This window comes from Labrus bergylta, chromosome 4 (genome assembly GCF_963930695.1).
Source record: "Labrus bergylta chromosome 4, fLabBer1.1, whole genome shotgun sequence".
NCBI classification, from domain to species: domain Eukaryota; kingdom Metazoa; phylum Chordata; class Actinopteri; order Labriformes; family Labridae; genus Labrus; species Labrus bergylta.
Window position 1 is genome coordinate 25,299,787 of NC_089198.1, and position 20,729 is coordinate 25,320,515.

General features: G+C 39.0%; 1 protein-coding gene across 1 annotated transcript in view; it reads left to right on the forward strand.

Annotated features, from left to right (window-relative positions):
• b4galt2 (UDP-Gal:betaGlcNAc beta 1,4- galactosyltransferase, polypeptide 2) overlaps positions 1-20,729 on the forward strand; it is a 167,882-nt gene that overhangs the window by 124,125 nt on the left and 23,028 nt on the right. Inside the window, exons 5-6 of the mRNA XM_020635224.3 lie at positions 4,505-4,692; positions 10,166-10,288. Of these exons, the coding sequence (XP_020490880.1) occupies positions 4,505-4,692; positions 10,166-10,288 (311 nt within the window). The remainder of the gene's footprint in view (positions 1-4,504; positions 4,693-10,165; positions 10,289-20,729) is intronic.

Genomic DNA, 20,729 nt, shown 5'->3' on the forward strand with positions numbered 1-20,729 from the left:
TGCGGGATCAATAAAGTAAATCTTAATCTTAATCTTAATCTTATCATTTGTAATATAAGTGGCTCATACTTATATCAACATATAAATTGTCCTAACATCTTTATTTTAGGAACATTTACTTACTATAGCCTCAAGATGATTTATTGGATTGCGTGTAAAAATTCATGATCAGAAGTAGTCCAGGATAATTAAAAACATGATGTGCAAAGATGCCATTAAATCGAAACACTGATTACTTTTAAACAAAAATGAATTATTTTCTTTCCAAAAAACAACTGAATGCTTTTGTCAAAAACTCAATTGTCCTTTCATATCAGTAGCTGAACTTTCTGCCCTGAAGTCAGAGCTTACATTGGTCATATTTTGCTTTTCTGACCTCATGATTTTTTTCTATCCTTATGATCTGACTGTTGTTCAAAAATAGACAGAGGACCACTTCAGCTGATATTTTCAGCCCCAGTGGATTTGTGACAATAGATTTTATTTTTGTTACCTGCACAGGGGATTATGCGCTCAAATCCCAGGTATTAGTGGGTTTACCAGGAGGATTACACATTGTACTTGATTTACGGTCAGTCCGAGCTGATAATGCACATGTATGGATGCAAGTGTACCTCCAGAAAGACAGATAAATTAACTCTATTGTGAGCAGTGAGAGTGAGAGGCAGCGGATGCATTAATCACCTCTTAGATTGTTTTTTTTATGCTCTCATAAGTGGGAGGTTTTCCCTAATGACAAAAGCATATGTGACTGCAGCAAACCCTGTACCCGTGGTTCATTGTTCTGCTGATGGTACTCAGGCATTCATCCAACTGGGGAGTCCTTTTTTATCACGATATGAGGGATGAAGCTTTGCACTGGGACCAATTCTCATTTACATAAACAAATGTAATCTTGTCATGTGGGACCGCTCACATCTCAGAGATTTTTACATAAGTACTTAACAGTGCCACACTAGTCAGATTTACATGAAACTCCACATCACAGTCATCATAAATGGAGGCTTATTTCCCGTGTAAATACAGTACATTTCTTGGTTGCTCACTGTGAGGGTTAATTTTACGACAGGAAAGTGAACTCTTACTTAGTTCAATGAATTTAGGAATGTCATGTATACACGTGTATCCAGTCTGCAGTTGCTTCTGAGACATCTATAAATCATTTTATCCATCAAACAACAATAAGAAGTAGTAAATCAAAGGTGTAAAGAATTTTGCCACTCTACTTTTAAACCTTATTTCAGTACTGAGAGTGTGCTTACTAGTTTTTCACTTGGATATCTAATTTCCAACCCTGCATACAAACAGTATTTTCTTTACCCATTGTGTTAAATGTAGTTCCTTAGATTTTGCCTCATTAAAAACCTTTTTTGTTCACAGTTAAAGGCAGATTGTGCAACATTTTACACATATTGTAAATACCGTAACTGAGACCTGCCTTTATTTGGGAAAACGTTCAGCAACACCAGGCTAGTAAAAGAGACTGGGCCTTAATTTGGGATCAGCTTTTCTTTGAAGTTTTACGGTATATCTAATTTGCCTCTAAATAATCCAGGAAAAAGTTTTGATTTCAATTTCAACCATTCTGCTTTTTTGCTGATTATTTGTCTCAATATTTTGCTTCTAAGTGTTCTGACATTAACGATTTCATTTTGATTTAATAATTTCAGTTGATAGTGTGTTTTTTTTTTTCTTTTAACCATATTAGTACATTTAATTTCTCTGCTGCTTTTTTTAAACAATATACAGAAGCAGCCGCTGACCCCATAGGAGCTTCCATTGTTGTGCTGGCTGATGCTACAGTGCATATAAGATTATACTTGTATACTTGCTCAGGGACTTGAGCCCCTTTGTGCTAAGATAAATGGAATCACATTTACTAAGTGAATTAAATTGTGCCCCGAGGGAAAATCTTCCTGATGATTCAGTATGTTAACGCATGTACCAGGTACTGAAAGTACAAAGGCTTTGAATTTTTATCTTCCCCCTGGACAGCACATCCATTTCTCTCTGTCCTCTTCCTGGCTTTATTCACTGTTCTCACTAGAATATTCTCAGAGAACATATGATGAGCATGGACTGCCACGGTCTGTGCCATAGAGTGTCATGCTGCACAGTAGCTTCACTTCCTTCTTGCTGACCTCCCTGCAGTTTGACATGGACTTGGCTTCGAATGAGCCAGCGGTTTCAGAAAGTCTCTACAGAGAGAGACATAAAGTACAGTGACTTTTGCATTATGGAATTTATATCTGTCATATGAATTAACTTCAGCTATCTTCCATTGCTGTGCTGCTCTGCAATAATGCATTTATCTTAGCCATAGTGTTGAACCTGGGCCATGCAGGGACAGAAAAACAGATGCATTTCGCTGCAGCAGTCGACTCTCTTGGGGTCAACACACATATAATTTCATGCTGCATGAAGAGATAAAAACTGACCTCCAAGGAAATTCTCTTCCATTTCAGCCTGGAGCTTATTTTAAACAATTTTGGCCGTTATGAACCCTTTTCCTCTTTGTTATCATGTGTGTCTTTCTCAGATACAGATACTTGTGTTACTGTAGGGTTCTGGTGTTGCCTAGGTTCTTATGATAGGTCCTATGATGATCCTGTGATGTGTGGTTTAATTACACTGGTTGGGTATTTTGTTGTTTGGGTTCTTTTGCTGCTTGGTTCATTTGTTGTCTTTGTTTTTTGGGTTTCTTTGGTTCTTTTGTGTTTGGGTCCTTCTGCTTTGTTCTAATGTTGCTTCCGCTTTTGTGTCAAAGCACTTTTTTAAACCTGTGTTTTTGAACATGTTCTTTTTTTTATGTGTAGGTAGCATGTTGTTAGTGTTAGAATGTGAATTTCAATGTGAATTTTAATTTATCATTTAAGATGTGATATAATCTACATCACCTTATTTGCATGCAATCCAAATAAATAAAATCCTCTTCAGTCAGATGTGTCGTCATGCCAGAGATGTTTAAATGTATTAAGGGCCATTAGCCGGCTGTTTAGTTGGCTAGCTAGCAAGCTAACATCTGCAGTCAGCAGTAATTACAGACATTGAGTGTTTAAAATACAGCATGAATCTACGTCAACAGATGAACTAATGGTTGGCTAAATGTTTTTTGGCTGTGTTACAGGGACTTTATGGTATTTTTTTTTATCTATTATTATCTTTATGAATAGAAGCTGTTGGACTACATCATCATGCTAACACTTAATTTGTGGTAACGGTTAGGGATTAAGACTATGAAACATTTTTGAGACAGAAACTGCTAAACTTCTTGTAGAAGTTTATTATTGTCTTGCGCAAATCAAATCAAACATAAACACAGAAAGTAGCCCCGCTGATAACTGTTTTTTAACACAGGTCGTAGCCTGTGAGGCAGCTAGCCAGCCATGTAAGCTGTTAGCTGCCTTCTGCAGTAATTATAACCTAGAGTTGATTACATTTTCATACACAGCCCAATTCTACTTCTATAGGAGTAAACAAAAAAAATGTTGAAATAGACTTGAACTTTTCTTTAATGTGCAACAGACCCAAAAGCAGATATATTTCTGTTTGAGGAAAGCAATCTTTTCTCAGAAAAAAAAAAACCTTTGATCTGAACCTGACCTCTTTTGGCTTGGTCTGACTCATTCTCTCTGTTTATTCTAACAGTGCCTTTAGCATTTTTATATCTGCTTTCTATACATTCATAATTTACAAATGCCGGTAGCTTCTGCACCATATCACACAGCATCCAGATTTACTCAAAACAGCCTTTTTATAGTTCTTGGCAGAAATTATTTTCTCTTTTTCATTTAGATACCTTGTTCTAGCAAGCAATGTGGTTCTTTCTTCGGAATAGCCACAGTTTCTTGCAGTTTCTTTTCAGGGTGCTGATATTTTATGACAATGTGAAGATGATGATGTGCCAAAAGCATGTGTAGTTTCATATCTGCATAAGTAAAGCCCCAACACAACTATTTGTGTCTGTTATCGGTCTCCCTTGTTGAAGTGTCTCATGTGCAGAGCCAGTTTGTGTCCTGTTCATCATTTTACAGATAAACAAGGTCTTACAAGTTGAAGTGAAAACTTCTCTTGAACCAACTGTTTTTACCGACTACACAAGGAAGTAGCCTATTTCCTTATTAGTGAAACCGTTAGGACAAGACGCTGCATGTTTGTCATTTGAGAACAGGATGCTGCTGCTCTTATATAGACTAATGATATAGACTAAAATAACGACTTTATTCTTTTATTCTTTAAAGACTTTAAGAGTTCTACTTTAATAATTTTTGCGCAGGCTGGTCTCGAACCTCATTTACGAGATTAAACTCAGAAATTTACGACTTTAATCTCGTAAATTTAAATTATTATTTTTTTGTAACGTGGCCCTAATCCTCCGTTGTATATTGCACATCCTGATTTGTTTTTCAGATTACGCCAATTTTTCAAACAAATAACACACTCCTCGTCCGTGTGTGAACAATGAACTGATGAACTATTTTGTGTTGTTTTGTTTTTTTTACAGTTGGGTGAGGAAACCTTCAACCGAGCTAAACTGTTGAATGTTGGCTACACGGAGGCTCTGAAGGAGGCAGAGTACGACTGCTTCATCTTCAGCGACGTAGACCTGATCCCAATGGACGACCGCAACCTCTACCACTGCTACGACCAGCCGAGACACTTTGCCATTGCTATGGACAAGTTTGGCTTCAGGTGAGGGATTCTGATCTTCACTCTGGATTGAAGTGCTATGAGGGAGCTAAGCACCCAAATTCAGAGCACAAGTGTCTATTTGTACTAACCTATAAAGTCTCAATACAGTTGAAACTATTTGAATGCCTTAAGGATTCTAATATTAAAAATATTCTAATTTATTTATACCATTCAGTACATCTGAATTTATCCCCCTTAATGGTGAAATAAATTAAGTTTAAAATGTACACAGACACATTTCCCCATACACAAACTCATAAATCAGGACATCTCTGGCTTTGCGGAGAGTTGCACCTTGACGGATGTACTTGCCAGTGGTTTCCCTTCCTGTCTGTTTAAATTCTGATTATACTGTATTATATCAGTGTCAGTTAATTACACTCTGCAAATGGTAGACATGTAAAATTAGAATACCCATTTGCAGCAAACAAAAACGACCCACAGTCTTTGTTGTGACAGACAATTGGCAGTACAAATTTTTCTTGACCCTCATTCTAATCTAATATTATTTCCTGTTGCTAAATAAGCATGAAAATGCACTGCATGTCACAGCTCACAACTTCCATTTGGTCAGACTTCTGTAGTCCCAAACAAAGAGCTTATGATACAGAGCTTGACTAACAAGTGAAGACTTCCCCTCAGAAAAGAGGTGCTAAATGTAACCTGGTCATTGTTGTCTGAATACTTGACATGCTAGATCAACTGGTGTGAAGCAAAAGTTACTGAGCAGTCTTCTGCAATTACTGTTAGTGTTGCATAAAGGAGAAGTTCAAGATAACCAAAAAAATGGTTGTCTACAACAAAGCTTTGAGTAAAGACTCACAGTGCACTTGATGAATTTCAAGAAATGCAAAACATTATATAGTTTAAGCTTCTCAAATTTCAAGAAATCTTGCATTTTGTTTCTGCTAAAAAATGTTCATTCCTTGATAAAGTTTAAATGTATTTTTTTTAGTGAGACAAAGGGTCACTTTCATCCGCTTCTTGTACACTGGCAGCGTTTTATATGGGAACTTACAAAGAAGTCTGCTTTACACAGAGAGATGATCAATGAATATTTTTACAGCCAGAAAATGCGAGAAACCTCACTGCTGCATATCAAACTAATCAATAGCTTGAAGCAGAATGATGAAGCAGGGACTTCTAAAAACAGAAGCCTTCACAAGAACCATGTACCTCAGACTTTTCTAAGGGGGAAAAAAAACTACAAAGGAAACCATCATCAGAGAGAAAAACCTCACCTGGAGCCGTCATGGACCAATTTTTTCAATGAAACTCAATATTAAGGTGCAATGAGGGACCCCGCATGCAATGAGGGAGGACACAGTATTTCCACTTTGTATGCCAGCAAGCTCCATAGTTTCGTCTTACAACATCTGCAACGTTATTGTTCAGAGTTGTGGTGAAAGCACTGCACAGTTTAAAACAAGCAACAGCTAAACTACTTACCCATTTAAAAACCAACCGGCTCTAACAAATATCAAGAGCTCAGGTATTGTACAGATATGGGCACTGAAAATTAGTTTTATGTAACAAGTTCATTATTATTGGGATAATAATGATAGCAGTGGGACTCATTGCAATTTACAGTACAAAGTGTTAGTCTGTAAACTCTTTGATTAGGGAAAGTCCATTCTGGTCTTTTAATCAAAATGCTGCTGCGTAGTAGAAAAGTCCTCCAGAGTTTCGAGCCAGTACTGAATGTTTAGGTCCGGTTTTATATGTGCGTCTTTGCATTATGACAACACCTGCCCTTAATTATCTAAAAGCACTGAAAGCATTGATTAATGGACTAAACATGGCCAGAAAATGTGATCTACTCATCCAAGAGCTGTCAGTCCACAAGATTTATCCAGCTGAAAACACCTCAGGGGCTTCAGCAGGTCCCTGATATAGAGCTCAATAAGCTAATGCTATCTGGCAAAAGTGAGCGAGACTGCTAACATTTCTTAATAGCAGTGGATCAGTTCAGACTTTCACCTGTTTTTTTTTTTTTTGCTGTTAGAATTTAATAGAAAAGGGGGTAAAAGTAAAGCCATGTGGTTTGATTGACTGGAAGGACACAGAATTGATAGCAGTTAATTGCTGATGTAAAAATCTGATCTTTGGAGTCAATTGTTTCCCAAAGGTCAAAGCTGTCTGAGTCAGCAAGTTTTCTTTGACCCTCCCCGGCTGTTTTAGTTCTGCAGTAAAGGGAGCAAACAAGAAAGAAACAACGACAACATGATGATACAAAGTGTGTTTTAAGGATTTATTAAGTGACGTTTCCATACTTTCTTGGTGTGCGGATCTCGTTTTGCTTTCCTTACCTATGCACCTTCTTTTTTGGGGGGATCCAGCACCCACTGAGCAATGTGCGTGTCTTTTTTGTTTTTTCATAAAGTGTGTTTGTGGCATGTTGTTGAATCGCATCAGAGGGTAAATTGAGCATTTTTAGCTGAGTCACGTTAAACGACTCAGCTAAAAAAAAAGCTCTAAAGCCTTGATGAATGTTGGAAATATTGCAGTTGAAAGTCAGGCCATGTTAAGTGCTATTCCATTACCTTAACACCTCACGGCACCTATAGCAGCTCTCTGAGCAGAAGAGGTCACCCTGAAGCCCATTTCACAACACGGCTCATTCAATAACATATTCTTACGGCCTCTTGAAGGACCTTTTGCAATGTTTGAAATTGTATCAACATTATATCATACAGGATTTTGAGGGTAAAAGTATGTGCACTCTGAGGCTGTGTACATGTATGCGTTTGCGTGTGAGTGCTGCGGTCCATTTATAATAGTTACAGAGGGCAGTTTTTTATGCTCAATCATATTGGCCATGTTGACAACACAGTGACTTTATGAGTGAGTCGACTGGGATTAAAAACAGCCAGTTTGTGAGGTTATCAAGTCAGTACAAGATAACTGTATAACAATGAAAAAGGAGAGGGAGGCCTTTATAAGTCTTTATGACGTTTCTGTACGCTGCCACAAATACATTCAACTATAGTGTGATAGTTTAACAAGGACATTTTAAGTACAAATGTTTCTTCCCATGCGACAACATCACAGACTAAAGAGCCTAGAGATTCTTTGTTTTTACAAATGAAGTATCATTGTTTTCATAATAATCACACATTTCCATATAAGTGAATCAGACAGATATCAAGTTTCTGGAAACAAGAATGGTAAAGATAAGAGCTGCTACTTAAGGAAAGTGATGTATTTAGGATATAATATATTATTACAACTTATTTTCTTAGCCACCTACAACCATATAAACAGCTTTTTTTTTACATTTTTGATCACTACTTTCTCTCTTCAATTGAACATGCCATTCTCAATTAACTGGGTTTTTAATTTGATGCATCCCTTAAAATTAGGTTAAGTCTGACCCAGACACACACACACACACACACACACACACACACACACACACACACACACACTGTATCCTAAATGTATTGCTGGGAGAAAAACTTGATTAGTTTCTGCTTGTCATCCTCCAAAAGCATACTGTCAAATATTTGACAGCACTTGCTGTACAGAATATATTTACTCACACGCACACACACACACACACACACACACACACACACACACACACACACACACACACACACACACACACACACACACACACACACACACACACACATGTCCACACATGCATCAGCCTCTGGTGAGACTCCAGGCGCTTGACCTCTGTACCACTCAGCTGGTCTCTCCACTTTTGAGGAAAAATTATACAACTGTCTGCCCTTCTGCACACACAAAGTCAAACACACAAGATTACAGACAGGGTGTGTTGTCATGAGCAGGATACAAGCCCATAATAATCATTTTATTATCTAATTCTGGCTGATTGTCCATCTATATAGGCTACATTTGAATTTGCCTCATTGTAAAATGTTCCTTATTGTTTATCTTCTCTGAATCTCAGGTTCATCCCTTCTTTACCTCCATATTGCTTTAGTTTCCCTTTCTCTGGTGTTGTTTGTCAATGTTCATGGTCATTACTGCATCAAATGAACTCTATCTGTATCCAACATTACTACTGAAATGTGCAAAAAAAAACATGTCCTTAAAGATATTCTCAAGCTAACAAGGTAATGAGGTCACACGCAGCCAGTGCTTGTTCAGCTGCTTAAACAGCATCAGAGGTCAGCATCAGAGGTCTACTACTGTATACGCAGCACTTAAGCCTCACTGTACAGCAGGCCAATCCATTTGTACTGAGTGGATTATATATGGAAATGGCTCAGTGTTATTGTTTATAATCGACCATGTGTTTATCCATTTGAAATGCATCATTCACTCGACACATTAGGACGAGATCTGATCGCATGAAACACTTCAGGTTTTCATTCTAATGTAAATTCTGTCGTCTCTTTAAGCCATGTGAAAAAATAAATACAAGATAACGCATCGCAGTATCGCACGGTGAGAAGCTGCAGTTCATGATTCATTTTCAATTAACACACACTGACATCATTATATGAGTGTGAGGCTGTTAGGGATGTAAAATGCAAAGAATTCATATTGTTATTATTTTCATTCATAATTAAATCTGGATAAAAAATTATATCTACTTAACAAACAAACATGGCTTCTTGTATGTAGAGAGCCATGTCATCTCTGCATCCTTTCTCTTCTTCATCATAATGCTGACCAGTCACACATTTGATTCATTGAATACTCGCAGCTCTTCGATTAAGCTTTTGCATTTGTCAATATTCCATTTTGATGGTATTATTATGAGGTGCGATCATGGTAGAGCATGTGTATGTTATGTCATGAACTAAGACTTACCTATATCTAAACACAGATGTAGACAAACGCACAATTATTCTGCAATAAGCTTGAAAAAGTGATCTCAACGTCCTTGAAAGGGTTTTTTACCAAATTAATTGACTTTATGTTAAATAAGTTCCAACTTTAGCATTATTGATTATCACTCCTATTAACTTTCAAAAACAAACAAGATGCAGCGATTAGAAGGATTGTTTCTTCCTGTTTGTTTGCTCGCTTTGCTAATAAACTGGTGTTTCCTTTAGTTTCTCTTTGGCTTGACAAATGACGCTGTTAAAGGTTAAATACGGCTCTTTGTGCATGGATCAGACACTGACAGTGATTTCCTCTTAGCGCCATAAAGAAATACAGAAAATACTCTGAAGTTTATTATTTCTGACAGAAAAGGTAAGAAGCAGCAGAGAGTTAATGGCACCAATATCCTGTCTGTATTTGTTTTTTGTGTTGAGGTAAAACTAAGTTCATTTGTAATGGTATACATCTCAAAGTTATTTGATCTTTATTGTCATTGTCATATAAAAACAACACAAAACAGTTTGGCAGTTCTTGTCAGTGGCAGCACAGAGCGGAGAAATGATCATGTAAAGACAAACATCGCTCTGCGTCCTCTGAACTTCTTCCCCCTCTCACCGTTTCTCTTTCCCTTTTCTAACCTTATTGCGTCTTCTATCTTCACCTGCAGGCTGCCGTACGCAGGCTACTTTGGAGGAGTGTCAGGCCTCAGTAAAAAACAGTTTCTGAAAATCAACGGCTTCCCCAACGAGTACTGGGGCTGGGGAGGAGAGGACGACGACATCTACAACAGGTAATTGGACATTTGCTTTGTTTATTCCCCCAGATGGAGTTTTAGCATTTTATTTGAAGTGCAGCCAACATGAATTCACTGGAAAATGGTCTATTATGGACTATTTTGCTTTCTACTCAGTCTGGAAAAAAGTTCTTTGTCAGAACACCAACTGCAACAGAGTCCATCCCATTGATGTGCGCAAAGATATTCACATCATTTCAGCCTCAAATGGAGACTGTTGCATCAAATGTGCTGAAATCAAGTCTCTGAATGAAAGTTCCGCTGAGGGGGTGATGAACAGGACTTCTTTTTCCCCAGAGAATCGGAGTAATTAGCAAATAAATGAACCTTTTGAAGCACTTCACTCAGAGCTTAATGACACGCTCAAGTTCACCAGGAATGTTGGTGTGGAAGTGAACTGAAGTCGACTGTGGAGTTCCTCTCTATTTGAGAGGAAGACAGACACGTGACTTCTACCTGCCTGATTATCTTCAACTCCTTCCACCGTTTTGTCTTTAATTTTCAGCCTCAGACTCAGACAGTTGTTTGGACTGGAAACTGTTGATTTGCCGGGTGAATTGCTGATCTAACTCATTAATGAATGAGCTATCAAGGACTAATGGGACTAGCTTTGCGTTGCGCTTTAATCACAGCTAACAATGTTCATGTATTGTACTGAAACTGATCTGTTTTCCTTCAGTATTCTTTATAATACATTATATTTTTTTTGATTCCTACTTCTGAAATAGGTGATTCAGTCTGGTTAGATTATCATAACTGGAGATGCTGCCGGTTGCTTATTTGTTGAATAGGCTTGAAAAGACATTTTAAATTCAGTCACACTTGCCTTGGAAGAATCTGGATTGATTTGTAATTAAAAACACACACAGCAGGACATGACAGACCTCCATCTTTATTCAGTCTCTTTTATTTGTTTGTCTGTCTGTGCCTCTTTCCGTCTCACTCTCTGAAGCTTTTCGTTCTTCTTTCAGCGTAATAGCATCACAAGGATAAAAAAACCTGAGCTTTTTTCAAAGTTGCTGTTTTTGAGAGTGAACTGTGTCGGTCAGCATTGTTCAGGAGATTGCAGGAGGTGATAAAAGAGATCTATGTGTAGTTAACTGGATAACCATGTTCAGTGTATGTGTGTCACGGAATGTGTTTGTGCTCCATTATGTGTCAGAGGATGACAGATAAAGCTCAACCTCTAAGTTCTTTTTTTATTGGAGAATAGCTGCAGTCGGCCATTAGATGCTGAAGATTTCCCTCAGGATATTTTCTGCACTTCAACTGAAGCTTCTTCAGCTTTTATGGAATGCGAGGTGACATGCGGGGAGATGATTAAAGTCCACATTTTTAAAGGAAAAACTGTAAATCGCTCAAACATTTTGCCATCAAAATGAACGCTCATGCACTCTGTCTATACAGCCATAAAACTATTTACAGTTTAATGTTGTTCAAACTGAACTTAGAATATACCTGCTTATTTTTAAGTGTTTTTGAACAAGTTGCTGTACACTGTCCCTGTAACTAATCAGACCTATGTTGTTTTTTTAACCAGGCTGTAAACATGTTAATTCATGTTGTAAAAACAGCTTTTTTTAGCCTGTTGTGTGTATGTGACTTCCTGTGTTCCTGTAGCCAGCCTCAAGCGGACACTCAGTGAACTGCAGGATTTTTTTCACTTCTGCATTGGCTTCATTTTCAAGACTGGAGGTTGCCGCTTGGATAAAACCACTGAAATATATTCTTTGACATGGGAAAATCTAGTGTACTGTAAACATGTCAGTTCATAGTTTTGCAGCTACAGCCTTACTTAGGCTGTTATTGTCATTACAGTTAAAGTAAGATAGCTTAAGGTAGCATCCTTTGCATTAATATTTCTGCTTTTAAACAGGCAGTAATGGATGACAAGGCATTTAATATCTTATTCATTAGACTATACATTATATGAGGAAGAGTTTGTGCTTTAGTTCGCTCAGGGTACTGATAGGTCTCTAACCTCAATGGAGCAGCAGTTTTAAAGGTTTTGGAAAATATTTTCTTTTTCAGCATGAATCTGGGTCACCGCAGGACTCCACTCTAAGATTGAGCCGACTATAGGTGGAGTAGCATGTAGGAGAAGGCTGTAGGCCCACGTGCAAATGATGATAAGGTGTCTGGTGCCATATAAGGTGGCAATTTGCCTCCATGCCGTCTGGATGTGCAAGTTATCAGTTCACCATTATTTTTTTAAGAATTCGCTTCGAAGGGATGACAAATGTCCGTTTTGAATGCAAGGATAAATAGAGATTTTTCAATAAAACTTAGTTTTAACCCTCAAACTTGATTAGTTTTCTAAATCGTTGTATCTATGTCTTGTGTTTTTCTTTGCAGCTGTCGATAAAACTGAAGAGATTCAAGGATAGAACATAGAAGTAGATATGTTAGCAGGGTTTGGCATCAAATTCAGGTACAGGATGATAGAAAAAGTAGTAACTAAAACTGCAGGGTTATATTATTGTACTGTTCTTTTCCCTCTCTGTTTCCCTCTCTTTGTTTTTTATAGCAAAAGTTGATCTCTTAACAGAACAAAGCTTCTTTTCATTTATTATACATGAAGGATTAAAAGTAACATTACAAAAGTCAATCGGGCCTGACTCAGTGAAAACTGGTTTACAGCAGGTTCCTGTTCTGCGGCACATCGGAAACAAAGATCACATCAGACAAATGACACAACCAACAATCAGACTAAACTGACTAAACAGCAACACAGACAATCACAGAGGGGGTTTAGGGTTTAGGGTTAGGGTTAAATCAATGGTTTGCCAGTTTGTCCATTCATCAGGAGATGTTTATATTCGTGCTTGAATTGCCTGACTGAAGTTGTTTTTCTTGATATAAACAGATAAAAAGCTTGGCATAAAGTGTTCGTCTTGCTTCTCTCTGAGGCACTCCCTCCCTCTCTCCCTCCACCTTCACATGTCAGGGCTGGCTTGTTTTTAAGCTTTTCACAGAGCAATCAAAAAGATATATGCCCTTGACAACACAAGAGTACAAGCTGTGGGGGGGGGGGGGGGTGGGGGGGGGGGGTGCACTGGGCTCTGTGTAGATGTAGCTGAGGCTGTCAAAGTCAGTTAATAAGTCGACCACTCACTTTCCTCCTGTAAAATCTTTCTTTATGAAAATCTCTGTCATTCTATGCACAATCTCTGTGTGCAGGACAAGATCTCTCGTACCTGAAGCGTTCTGTTGTCTGTTTGATTTTGAGTAGTGCTGTTCAATTTTTGTGTCATCAGTTATTTGGTTGCGTACAAAAAAACAACACAAGTAGAAGTCATTGGTCTTTATGAAATCCTGTAAGCAATGTCTTCAAGAACTAATGAAGAGTTGGGGACTCCTCAACTTTCCATCCTACGTCAGATGACAGCAAAAATGTCATCCAGAGTAAGTCAGTATGCTGGCGTTAGCTAGAGATGGCCCGATACCATTTTTCATTTCCAATTCCCATTCTTGAGAATGTGCTGATACCGGGTGTGTATCCAACAGCAGCAGGACTGAAAATGCACACATTATTTGTGGAAGAAATGCAAATTGCTGACATTTTACAAGCTTTGACAAACATTCACTTTCTGCTACTTATACCCCTTTTTTTTGTTTTGTTTGTAGAGATGGAAATATAAAAGAACAGCAGTATAGATGAGAGAGTGTGGTGTTTTTCTCTGCGCTGAGAAGGTACCAAAGTTCACAGGTTTGAACTCCACAAGCAGCCGATATGCCAATCAGTTGGCGTCCAGTCGGGGTGTCCTTGAGTGCGACACTGACCCTCCATCTGCTCGCTCTGTAAGAAATCAACCAAATGACTAAACTGCTCTTTACACCACTCCTCTCTCTTTCTATTCCTCCTTTCCTCTGCCCCTCTAACTCTCCACGTCTGCTTTCTCATCTCCCCACTCTCGCTCGCCTGCAGCACTTTCCTTTTTTATGCTGGTCGATGCCACAGACCGCGCCACTGCCACTGCCTGAAATGGGTCCTGCTAGTGTAAGGCCGGCCCGAGGGAGCTAGCTGTCTGTGCCGCTCAGTGTGGCCCGTGCCTGTGGCGGGGAGGACACATGCCACTTCCACAGCTGCCAGTGCAACTTCCCCCCTCCCACCCCTGTTAAAACAAAAAGATCGGTGTTACTGCGAGAGGAAGGGTTTTTACTCTCACCCACTCAGAACATGGAGTGATAGCCTCGGGCAAAGATCGTACCTGTCCCAAAGGATTCCATGACAGACCCACCTCTCAGTGCTTCTGGCTTTCTTCCTGGTCCTCTTCCCCTCCTGCCCAGCCATGGTTTTCATCAGAGCCTCGGCAGGGGTCATGTCCTCCCATAGCCAGCGCAGAGCGAGGATTGCGTGGATGTGTTTCTGTGAAGGCTTGAAAATGCTGTAAGAGTCACGATATTCTGAGAGTGCCATGCCTTGATAAGTTCAATCACACTTCCGGGTTGTGGAACAGTCTCCACCCTTGGGTCCGGCCTGCAAATACTGTCATGTACTTTAAATATCAAGTTTAATCTTTATTTGCTTGTTTTCCTCTAATTAACGGTCTTTCTGGCCTTTAATGGGCCTGGGGGCTCATCGTTTTCTAAGTTTCATCAAGTTAGTTTCTCTTTTCATTTCTTCAACGACTTTGACAAGGGCTTTAAGGCCTTATTCAAACAGAGAAATGCATACTCACCAATAAGCTTGCATTTGGCGGGTCGATACTGAGAATCATTACAGCACTTTATTCCATCTGTAGTATATTGAGAAGGGATCATAAGAGAATTGGTACATGAATATACAATTTTATTGCACTATTCGATTGTCTCCTGCAGCTTTGTGCATTCATGTTGGCCATGATAGCATCACTATATGAAGGAATGTACACACCAACACTTTTTTGAGTTTGCTGAAAAGTTTAATATCACTAAACCTTTGAATTAAATTGAGGTAAAAAAGAAAACCCCAAGGTTCTCCATTACACTCAGTAGTAACAGAAATGTACCAGAAGCCTTTTAATAAAGCATCAAATAGGACAAAAGATCAGCCCCTTTGATAATAAAAAACACTGGTAATAGTGATCCTTGCTCTTACTTGACTTGGTATCATATTAGAACTTAATTTTCCACCTCACAAAACTGACTTGATCCCTACTTTGCCCCCGCCTGCACGTGTGAGAATCTTACTTTCTGTCACTCTACTATGAATGCCTCTTAGCATCATTTGTACAAATGTGAGTGTGTTATAATTTCAGTTGGTATTACCTGGCCTCGCTTTATAACAGAAGGCCTGTTCTCCACTTGAGTGTGGCTTCTCAGAACAGCTGTTCTCACTTTTGTCTTTGAAGTATGCAAGAATACAGATTTCGTACACAATTGTCCTCCATTCGTTGATTTAAGTTCCTCGATAATCAAACTGATTTGATGATACATTTTGCACTCCTTGACTAAATTAAATTGTAGCTAAAGTTAAATTCTTACACTGAATTTGTACATATGGTTCATTTGACTTCCTGTAAACAGACTGAAGAGGCAAATTCATGTATTTTCTTCCTTTAAAAGTCCAGTATTTAATAAGGTTAAAGTACTGGATCAGAGACATTTGCCGCACCCAGACAGTCACACACACTAGCAAGCTTCACCAAGTGAATCTGTATCAAGCAGTGAATGATTCATATCCATCATTAAAGTCTTTGTATTCTAAAGGTTGGACAAATACCAAGCGTCCACAAGACCTGGCAAGAAGAAGCAAAGAGACATAGAACATAGTTCTTTGATGACATAATGTTTCAAATGTGTTCGTCACAGAAAATAAATGAAGAGACACAGTAGAGAGGACCTCCTAAATGTTGGAGTAGAATCAATGTGAATGTGAAGATGAGGGAATCCGCAGACACACATTTTTAGGTTATTCAAATGAATGGTTACCATGAGCATTTCTAACTCTACAAACTTCAAAAAAGGTTGATAATGATTGTCAAACCTGTTTTAGTTGGAAATTACTGTAGAAAAAGAAAGAAAAGGGTGTGTGTAGATGGCTGAAGCATGAAGGTGGTGCTCCTCTGCTTCACTGTTATTCTGAAATATTAGTGCAAAGTGCAAAGGCGACGAACCAACGCTTCCCAATCCCCAGCACCATAGACCAATTCAGAACTCAAGGACTTTTAGCTGATGCTGACCTGAATTTTGATTCACTAATCAGCCGCATCACCAAACTAACCCTCAAACCTCTCAGGAATTCTTCAGAAATACAAAGCTCTCTATCCCACACTGAGGACACATCTGTGCCCTATAAAAGCTTTTCACCAGCTCCTGTTTATTGGAAATGCAGCGGACAGCATCCTGGAGCCAAGAAATTGAAAATTTGGTCATATAAAGCCAGACATCTACACTGGCTACCTGAAGTATTGATTCCAAGGTTTATACTCCTGGACCTTATAGGATCTGCTTGTCTGGGTCCAGAAGAGATTTCTGTTTTACAAACCTGAAGGACCTCAGGTCTGGAGGTTGTGGACCCCCTATTGAACACTTCAACTAAAGGTCACCTTAGACAAGTTCCAAATATGTTATCATATGTAACCTAAAACCATGATCTGTCCCTGAACTTGAACCTTTTTGACACAATGAACTTCTATTTAAATGTATTGTATTTCATCTAAATCTAAACCTGCACACTACAAATGTGCAACTGTGGAAGATTTCAGAGAAGGTGTTTACACAACTTAAAATGTAGCTGGAGCTGTGCTGTATGTGACTTACCTAGTCTTCTGATATGTGTACTTGTACTGTGTGTGACCTTCATAGTAAGGGTTTGATCCTGTTTGAGGTTTTTGAATTGAATACATTCAGCTGCCTTCCTTCTTCTACACCCTCTGTGTAAAATGGCACCAAAGGGCACAAATAATAAAGGATGCACTGGATAAAAACATGGTGAGGTAGTTTAGAGGGGTGGAGGATGCTCAGGAAGAAAATAAGAAGCAAGTACAGGGAATAAAGTGGAGGGGGGAAGGAATATGAAGGGTGTGAGGCGAAGAGAAATGAAGCATTGAGCAGGAGTTTTGGTCGGAGAGAACAGCCTCCGTCAGCAGCTGCTAGTGCAGGACATAAACATGCAAGAAAGCAGCAAAGCAGGAAATAACCACACGTCATCTTGTTCACCTTCATATTTGCAGAAAATGTGAGCATGCAATGGTATGGGTTGAGGATTGTTTTTAGGATTGTGTCTTTTAAGGAACAGATCAAAGATAAACTGCTGTGCTTACATTCAGTGTAAACTTTGTGTGCACACTTTAAGTTGACCTACGGTTCTAGCTTAATCAGGCCAATTAACTGGACTACTGTCCTTGTCCCAGTATTCATGCACCGAGGGAGAAACACTTTATGGATAGAAGTGTTTCCGACTCCGCTGTTGTAGGTGGCGAGATGCCTCTTTCAGCTTGCTACTGTTGGACCTTTGTCCGGTTGACTTATTGTGTCACATAACAAACAACCACCAAATGCCTTTCCATCCATGGTCCTTCATCTGGCACAACATAAACAGCATCTTCTCTCCATGTAAAAATGCATAGTTCTCGCTCTTGCACTCGCCATTTGATGTCTCCTGGCTTTCTTCTATGGATTTATGATGTTCCACTTCCTGGTCAAGGCCCAGGACGGGAACTGTGGAGCATGTGCAGAACGCCTGGGCCAGTACGGGTGTGATTGAGGTGTATACATGCGAGTATGAAACGATCCCCAACCGCATTAACCGCACATTATTCTCTGTCAGTGGGGGAATTCACCTTTCACCTTTTCCGCTGTAATGTGTTAATCCAGGATGTTGCAGTCTCTGTCAGACATTGGCAAAACAGTTACATTTCCAGATTTCAGATTTCCTGACACTGTGCAAGCTTGAGTCTTTTTTATGTAACACCTTTAAGGCCAGGCATCACAAAGAGCTTCACAATAAACAGATTGATAAAACATGAAACATATCAACATCTGTAAATCTTAACAAGGGGACGGGGGAGGTGTTTTTTAAAGGTGTACACACAGACAAATCAAAGAAATTGTATCAAATAGGCTTGAAAAAACGAATTTATACTTTTTCTTGAAACCGTGTTTTACCCCCTTCAATGAAATATATCTGCTCTCCAATGTGAATAGCCTTTCTGATATAACAGATTCTTCATTCTTAGCTATCAGATTGATGAGGTTCTGATTCATTTACTGTTAGGTGGGGTTTGTTTCTAATGTATAAATCCAATGAAGAAATCGGCCGAGGTCAGACAACTTCATCAAACAAGCATGCGTCCAAATCACTTGACTGAAAAAGTGCTGACAAAGTAACAGTGTTCACAGTGCTGCTTATATTCTGTCAAAAAGGTGCAACCCACAAATTCCTTTCAATTTGGGTGCATCACTATAAAACAATAAAAATGACATGACACTGATTTGTATACGTAACAGATGTAGACGCTCTGTCTAGCAAACAGTTGTTGACAACATATAGTTGGCTCCTCTCCATATATAGATCTGCTACTACTTAGGTGCTTCACCCATATAAGGTTACAGCTTCAGACACCTAAAGGTAGGAGTGTTAACGAGTGGTAGACAGACTTGAATAATACATTTCACAAAGTTACCAAGATGAATGAATTTCATGAAAATTCGTACTAACATTTACCTACATCACAAAAGTTGTTTTTTATGAATAAAATGATTATATTTCAGTTGTACTAATGGGCTACATTGTCAAAAGCAGCCCTTTTTGAAAACAACTTTCAATCTATTAACATGCAAGAGACAAAAGGCATTTGAAAGTCGTCCCCTCCTGCATCACCCAGATGTGTTCCTGCAGAGATTATATCGTTACTCTGTTTCCTGTTTGCACCAACACACCTTCTTACTTTTCTATTACCTTTACTCTGCTGTGCATCTTTCAACCCTGAACACACCACCATCACCACCACCCGCTCCTCCTCCACCTTCACCTCATTGTCTTCCCCCATCTCATTTCTCTGCAGTCAGAGAAAACTGAGGCATCAGACTTAGCTCCCAGTTCTCCTACACTCCATTGCTCTGATGTAATTAACTCCACTGGTGGGAATAAAAGAGGAGAGCTGGAGAAATTCCTGATTAATCCAATCAAAGGGTCCATGCTCTGCAAGTGTGTATGTGAGTGTTTGTGTGTTTGTTCAGACCTCTGTCCAAACTTCTTTAATGCACACATGCACACACTGGCAGTCCTTCTCTGACCCAGGCTACAAATTAAACTTTTCATGGAGAATCATATTAGCAGGAAGATATTATTTTAAGGTAAGAAGAACTGGGAAGGTCCCCTTTCTTTACAAAGTTTGAAGTGCCTATGTAAATTAAGTAAGAATATAAAATGGATTCAACCCAGTAGGTCATATTCATACAGCTTCCTAGTATAAAGAGTTGCTCCTAGTGTCCACATTTACCAGTAATTCTTAGAACCATGATGTTTTCTAAGGATTTCCCCTTAAAGTTAAGGCTAGATCCTGCAAGAGATAAAAAGTTATGCACAATGCATCTTAGCCCTTAAGAGTTCTCTTAAGGTGAGAGACTGTAAGGAGTAGTGAGGAGACCTTTTAAGAGGCTTTAGAATTTCTCAAGCAGAGGAGAAAATGTTGAAAAGACGGAGAGATAGAAGAAATTTTGTCCAAACACAATGACAGTGAGTTAATTATTGTATCGAGTTTGTGGTAGATCTCATTACAGATGTGCTTACATCTCCCACCCAATGCAACGCCTAGTTAATAAATGTGAGTAAATAAATGTAACTATCATCTAATGTGCAAATGGGAATGTGTTTTCAAACATTTTTTAGGCTATATAGTTGTTTGTGGCTATTTTTGATCTTTTTGCCTTTATTTGAACACAGCAGGAAATGTGGGAAGTGAGAGTGGGATATGACGCCTACCAAACATGATCAGGATTGAGAGTTGAACCTGTGACTAGTGTGCCAGAGCCTCTGTTCATGGGGTGCCTGATCGAACCAACTGAGCTAAACCAGCTCCTCAGGCTATACTTTAAAACAGCGGCTTACAATGTAATCAACTGAGATAGTCATTACATTAAAGCGTTAACAATGTCTGATTCTGTGATTCGGTCCATCAATTTCCCGGTCCTTCTATGCCAATTATCACTAAGAGAGCTTTTTGAGCATACTTTTTTTTCTCTTTTAATTTGGATCACCCAATCACAGCTTTTGAAAGAATGTGTCATACCCATAGACTGTAAATATTAAAGGACAAAGCCTTAATGACGTCAACCATCTAGGGCAGGGGGGCTCCGGAGGCTCATCCCGCAGCAGCCGCCATGATGGAAATGCTGCTTCAGCCTAATTTTCAGTCAACCTAACGACAGGCTTAGAGCTGAGGTGGGTTTTTGAGCCTCTTGACAAACCGTTACACCGTGCCTACCTGTCAATCAGATCAGCTAATCGTCT